We start from the raw sequence: 6,959 nt of genomic DNA, 5'->3' as shown, positions 1-6,959 counted from the left end.
GTCCTATAGAGTGGGCAGACTGAGGAGGACGTTACAGTTTGAGTAATGCTGATGAAAACACCACTGGGGAGAAGTTTCTGCAACCATTTTAAGCAAGCAAAGTTAAGGAAAAAAAAAAATGCAAATAAGCAAAATGCTGTGGGAGTTTACAGCTCAGTGTCCTTCTTGGTGCTTTAAAATATTTCATGCATAGATCCCCCAGAGCAATCCATGTAAATATATATTTATATCATTCTTTTATATATTTGTCTTTATATTTATACATACAAAAAATCTTCCTAAGAAACAACACGTTGCCAAATCAAATATGTGTGATAGAATGACAGGGCAGGGCGAGAGAAAAAGAGAGGAGGTTGGCACTTTTGTTTTCGCTGTCTGTCAGACGCTGTTATTTTCTCTCTTTCCCTGTGTCTCTTGTTACAAGGTATGATTTAATACTTGACACAAGACTGCAGGTAAACACAACATATCCAGCTTCTGTCTTATCGCATGCCCCTACGATTCATGTAAAACATAATCCAAGGACACAGATCACATTCGGACAGAGCGTTTCGCTGGTAATGGAATAACAAGGAAGGATGGTAAAAAGAAAGGGATGGATGAAATCTGCACTCTGCCAACTCATGACATCAGATCAGCTTAGTCAATCATCGACGCCCCTTCTTCTTAAGGACGTTGTGGAAAAACAAACAGCAAGTTGAATCGAGGACGAGGCCGATGGCTTGTCACTGCCTGCCGAATCTGTTGCTCGCCGCAGAGTCTATAGACAGAGCTCCTCTAGTGTGAACAACTTCTACCAAACCGTTGATTTTGTCTATAAACGGGATTCGCTGTCGCTGTTCTTGGCAGCGTAACCGAGAGCGTCTGAAGTTCAGGAGCTTGAAAAGGTGGACAGAGAGAGAAAACTGGATACGTATGAGAGCTAGTCCTCTCGTTCGGTGGCGCTACTATACACGTGTGGTGGAGTGAGGGTGGGGTAAGGTGTTGTTGTGCCCGGTGGTTGTGGGGAAGGTGTTGAAGGCATGGAGCGGTTGCATGCCGGTGATGGTGCTAGGAATCATGGTGATAGTATTAGGGGTCATGAGCGGGACATCGTCGGGCGCCCGCCTCAGCGCCAGCGTGTAGTCGGGAGGGCATGCGGGACGTAAAATATCATGCGGTCGCAATGGCTCCATGTCGTGGTGGGAGTCGTGCTCCGAGTGCTTCATTTGCAAGGACATGATCTCTTCCTCCTGGCTGTGTGCCAAGTCATTAGAGGGAACGCCTCGTTGCGGGGACAACCGGTGCCGTCGCATCTCGTGCCGTTTGTCGCGTTTGTAGTAAAGCGCGGCGAAGGCCAGGATGTTAAGGAAGAGGAGCGACGCCCCGACGGCGACCGTCACGCTCAGTTCTGTCGAGTAATCCCGGGTGTCGCTCGGGAAGGGAGGGAATCGAGGCGGCTCTGAACTATCGGCGTCCGGCTCTGAAGGGAAGGTTGGGATGGGATGGCGTGTGGTACGGGGTCCCGGACCCTTCCAGTGTGGGGTTCGGGCGGTACCCGGAGGGAGTCGGGTTGTGGCGGTGCTGAAGACCTCCTCGTGAAGGTTGTGGAGGTGGGGAACCAGTTCCAACCAGAAGGCAACCTTATTTGCTCGGTAGTTGTCCCGGATGCGAGGCTTCAGGCCAATGTGGAGATACTGCTTGTCTTTAGAGTTGAACTTGGTCCAGATCACTTCCTCAAAGCGGTTGGGCTTGGTGTGGATGAACTTGGTGTCCTGAGGAACAGGCAAGTTGGGATCCCTAGAGACGACAGATATATTTTGTCAAAAAGGTGTTTTAATGAATTACACACCGAGGATGTGAGACATTCAGAACCAAATTGTGAATTCTCGAAACACTATCAAAATTGCAATTTTATAACTGGATGGATAAATGCAATTTGATTTAGGGCTGGGCGATAAACCGATATTTATCAGAAAAATAAATCCACAATATCAATAATAAACTTTAGCTTACATCTATACGATCTGGTGCAAGTCACTCAAAAGTCTGCATGAGATAGATAGATAGACAAACATATAGATAGATAGATAGACAGACAGACAGACAGACAGATAGACAGACAGAGAGATAGACAGACAGACATACAGATAGATAGATAGACAGACAGACAGACAGACAGATAGACAGACAGACATACAGATAGATAGATAGATAGACAGACAGACAGACAGACAGACAGATAGACAGACAGACATACAGATAGATAGATAGACAGATAGACAGACAGACATACAGATAGATAGATAGATAGACAGACAGACAGACAGACAGAGAGATAGATAGATAGACAGACAGACAGACAGACAGACAGATAGACAGACAGACATACAGATAGATAGATAGACAGATAGACAGACAGACATACAGATAGATAGATAGATAGACAGACAGACATAAAGATAGATAGATAGATAGATAGATAGATAGATAGATAGACAGAGAGATAGATAGATAGACAGACAGACAGACAGACAGATAGACAGACAGACAGACATACAGATAGATAGATAGATAGATAGACAGACAGATAGACAGACATACAGACAGATAGACAGACATACAGACAGACAGATAGATAGATAGACAGACAGACATTCATATAGATAGACAGACAGACAGACATACAGATAGATAGACAGGCATACATACAGATAGATAGACAGACAGACAGACAGACATACAGACAGACAGACAGACACACAGGCGTAACTATCGGTAAGCAGGGTACGCGGTTGCTTACGGGCCCGGACCAATCAGGTGACTGGAAGATATTGATTGACAGCCGGGCCCCCAAACGCATTTTACTACTTTTAGTCTGATCGCATTTTACTTTATCGCAAATTTATTTGAATAAATAATGGCAACAACATAGTGTACTGATCATTAGATACAAGTATGAAAAGACCAATGATGGATTTTGGTGTAATTTGTTTCGAATTGGGACTGGGGAATCCCCGGGTTGGTAAGTGAACATGCGTATTGCGTACAAAACAGTAAAAACGATGAACTTGAGACAGACAATATCGACAGGCTACTACTGATTTAGTCAGTCATCTCATCTCTTATATGCTGTGTCTCTATGATCATATTAGGCGCTTTCCGACCAAGTAGTTACAGGAACTTAGTTATAGGAACTGTCCACTTCTAAACAGTTCTAAGAACTACTCTCCCCCAAACTCGGTTTTGCTGTTTGCGTTCGCACTGGCCAAGTGGCCATAGGAACTGGTAGGAGGGGTAAGGGAGTGACGCAAGCACGGCGGCGGCGGCGGCGCCACATACAACAACAACAAACCAGCGTGGAGGAGGCTATCGGAATGTTCCTGTTCTGCCTTGCCGGGACCTTAATAACGAGTACGAACGGCGGCGTTTAAAGACTATGCTTGAGTTCTGTACAGAGAAACAAAGAAGACGAAGGCTCCAGCGTAATATGATCTTAAGTAATATAATGGAAGAAGATAGAAGAGCAGAGCGCAGGAGACAAACAAAATGACGGGTAAGTTTAGCAAGCATAGCAATTAGCTGGTTGAATGCGTTATGTTATGAGTTAGCATAGCATACATAGGTGAATTGCAACAGTGAATAAAATGTGTTGACACTGGGCGTGACTTATAAGTTGAACCAATCAACGTAGACCTAGGGAAAGGGAACTAAAAAAGTCCTCGCTCTAGACTAGGTCCTGAAAGAGTTATAGGAACTACGGTCTGAGGAACTAAAAAATCCCCAACTTAGTCCGGTCGGAACACGCGAAAAAAAAGGTTATAGGAACGTTAGGTTCTAGGAACTGCAAAAGTCCCTCCGGTCGGAAAGCGGCTATTGTCCTATTCATGGTAGCCTACTCGTGGACATTGCGTCATCACGTGCTGTAGGGGGGCCCGCCTTGATAATCCTGCATAAGGGCCCGGTGTTGACTCGTTACGCCACTGGACAGACAGATAGATAGATAGATAGATAGATAGATAGATAGATAGATAGATAGATAGATAGATAGATAGATAGATAGATAGATAGATAGATAGATAGATAGATAGATATTTTTAAAACTAGAAAAATTCTAAAAACTTGAATAAAATTAAAACTAATAAAACTAGAAAAAACCCACCCGGTCTTGGCAAAGTTGGTCCAGTAGGTCATGACCACAGCGCTAAGCATGACGTCGTTCTTGGAAAAGTTGCAAGGGAAGAGGTCAGTTGCTCCGATCATGGGCACGCCAAACACATACGGTATCTCGTCCCCGTGAGCTGCGTCTGCCCACTCGGGTCGGGTCTCGGTCTGGCAGTGGTGGTAGAACGTGTAGAAGTAGACGGGAGACTGATAGTCCGCGTGGAGTTTGGCAGTAGCGATGGCTGGCGCCACCCACTGGTGATCAGTGAATAATGCCAGGAGAGTCTTGCGCCGCATTTCCCCATTGTCTCGGTCCGCCCAGTCTGTGTACATGAACTTAATAGTCTCCCTCAGGATGTCTTTACCTACACAAACACACAGAGTAATTACAGGGAAGAAAAAGCAGACAAGAACGGGGTAGGGGGGGCAGACAGGAATAAAGTAGAACATATGGAAACATTGATTCAGTGACTTAGCATTTGGCAAATTCACATATTTTAATGTGTGTATGCATATGTTTGTCTAATGAACCTAAAAATATGTTAATAAATGGATGTTATTTAAAATATATGTCACATCCATATAGGAACATTAAATACCAGGAATAAAATCTTCCATTTGACATGTCACATAAAATATTATATCATTGCTTGTCATGTATCGCCCTCTGGTGGAACAAGTGAACAACAGCACCAAATCAAGAGGAGGTAGTTTGCATAGCACAATAGTAACAGCAATTTTATTGTTGTACTCAGTATTGCCCCTCATTATAGGCTTTAACTTCATTATTTTTAATCGGGAAATTCGTTTTTTCACAATTTAATATGAAGTCATATATTGATGTTCCCTCAGAAAAGAGCCTACCTTTAGGGTATCCATAGAGGTTATCCACAAAGTTGGAGATTGTGTAGTCGAAGGCAGCAGCTGAGATCCCCTCTTCACTCTCAGTGCCTCCATCATCCACGAACTTCAGACCCTCCCCTTGATTTACACCAATCAGAAGGTCGTAGTTCAAGAACTCCCCCTAGTGGAGAAAGAAGTTTACCTTCAGATTGTGTCACTATATTAGTGAGGACACTGAACAGACCCATTATATCAGGATGATGATATTGTCTGTGGCCTAACCCAAGCCATACCCCTAAACCTTCCCATCACATGTGCAAAACACTAGCTTTAAATAAAACATGATTTGGTTATATATATATATACACATGCACACACTCTTGAGGAACTTTTCTATCTCCTAGAATGGAAAAAAATCTTAGTTTTTAAATGGTAGATTATAATAGCTTTACATGTTTCATCATGTATCTTTAATTACTCATTCCTATTTTTGAAAATGTTACATTAGCCAGAATTTCAAATGCATATTATGTGAGGCTTGTCGCCTACCTAGACTCTTTATATTTCTCACTTTAAAACATTTATAAAAGGTGTTAACGTCAGAGAAATTTTCCCTTTTTCCCTAAGATAAAAAACAAATTCCTTCCTCTTCCTTTATTTTCAAAAAACAGTTTATTCCAAAAATGTTTATATGTAGATATGATGGAAATGCAAAACAGCAGTGACAGTTTCAAATATTTTTTTAAAATAATTTTATGTTTAGTTTTATGAAGTCAGAGTTAATTGATCTGAATAGCGTAGCACACGTTTCTCTGCCAAAATAAAAAAAAATCATTACCATCACATCATTACCATAATACAAAATATCAAACTGTCTACACCAGTTTTTAAGATTTCAGTGGCCTTAATTAAATCACCTTTACATGTGTGACATCACTGTATAACCTCATTCTGCATATGATTTTCACAGAACATGTCTGCAGTTACTAACTAAGATCTGGCCAGACTCTATTTAAAATCTTGAGTTTGAAGATTTGGTTTAAAAAGTAGTTTGGGTGGCTAACTGAACAACATAATCCTCTGCTTGAAAAGTGGCGATTCCCTGTGGGAAATGTGTAATAAACTAAGCTGAGTCCAAGTGAATGCAACCACCGACACAGATGAGCTCGATCTCAGAATCACCTGCTGCATCAGGATCTCGGGGTCGTCCGGCACAACGTCTCCGTCCATCACGGGTCCAAACGCGATGTGGTAGCGGGCCGGCTGGATGTCCTGGTCCACCAGCTCTCTGAAGTTTTTCCTGCGGAGACAGTCCACCAGGTCTGCGGTCTCCCCATATGTGCATCCCACTTTCCGGGCCAGGATCTTGGTGTACTTCAGGGGCTGGTAGCTGATGGACCAGCTGGAGATCGCTGAACCACTCTGAGCAATGGCTCTCTGAAACAGGCCTGTGTGCGAGGAGCCATAGCAAGCTGTTAACTACATACAAGACAACCTGGATACATATATTATGGATAGGTGATGCATGTCCATTAACTTTTTTTTTTTTTTAACGGAAAATGTTTAGTTTGAAATGTATTTGAATATTGTGTACTGACACTGATGGTTCCGGTGTGTGAATTTTCACAAACATCTCATGTAGTGGTCTCACAATTAATATGGGGTCATAAAAGGGGGATGCTAACTAATTATAATTCGCTAAATGTAATTTAACACTTTCCCCGCAAAAAAAACAACAACCAGCCAGCGCCAGTATTTTTAATCATTTTCACACAACTTTCTTGCCCGCCAGAATATTTAGTATATATAGAATATCTGAACATTCAATTAAAATTAAAATTCACATTTATTTGTATAGGACTTTTCACAATACGTATCGTTTCAAAGCAGCTTTACAGTAAATGCATGTAATGTAAACATGTTAACATGTCATATGTCAAGAAGATGTGCTATAGCGCCCCCTACCGTGTAAC

The 6,959-nt window shown here is 42.4% G+C and overlaps 1 protein-coding gene across 2 annotated transcripts in view; it reads right to left on the bottom strand.

The window, feature by feature from the left end:
* Positions 1–825: 825 nt before the first annotated feature.
* The window catches only part of nlgn2a (neuroligin 2a), a 229,095-nt gene continuing 222,961 nt past the window's right edge, over positions 826–6,959 (bottom strand). For both annotated transcript variants that reach the window (XM_056242851.1, XM_056242852.1), the window contains 4 exons: positions 6,169–6,434; positions 5,008–5,167; positions 4,142–4,508; positions 826–1,779 (listed from right to left, as the gene is read on the bottom strand). In XM_056242851.1, coding sequence (XP_056098826.1) covers positions 948–1,779; positions 4,142–4,508; positions 5,008–5,167; positions 6,169–6,434 — 1,625 coding nt within the window. In that variant the 3' untranslated portion in view covers positions 826–947. The remainder of the gene's footprint in view (positions 1,780–4,141; positions 4,509–5,007; positions 5,168–6,168; positions 6,435–6,959) is intronic.

This window comes from Rhinichthys klamathensis, unplaced genomic scaffold, assembly GCF_029890125.1.
Source record: "Rhinichthys klamathensis goyatoka isolate OS25496 unplaced genomic scaffold, OSU_Roscu_1.1 h1tg000760l_1, whole genome shotgun sequence".
Classification (NCBI taxonomy): domain Eukaryota; kingdom Metazoa; phylum Chordata; class Actinopteri; order Cypriniformes; family Leuciscidae; genus Rhinichthys; species Rhinichthys klamathensis.
Note: the sequence above shows the minus strand (reverse complement) of the source record. Positions and strands in the feature narration are given on the sequence as shown.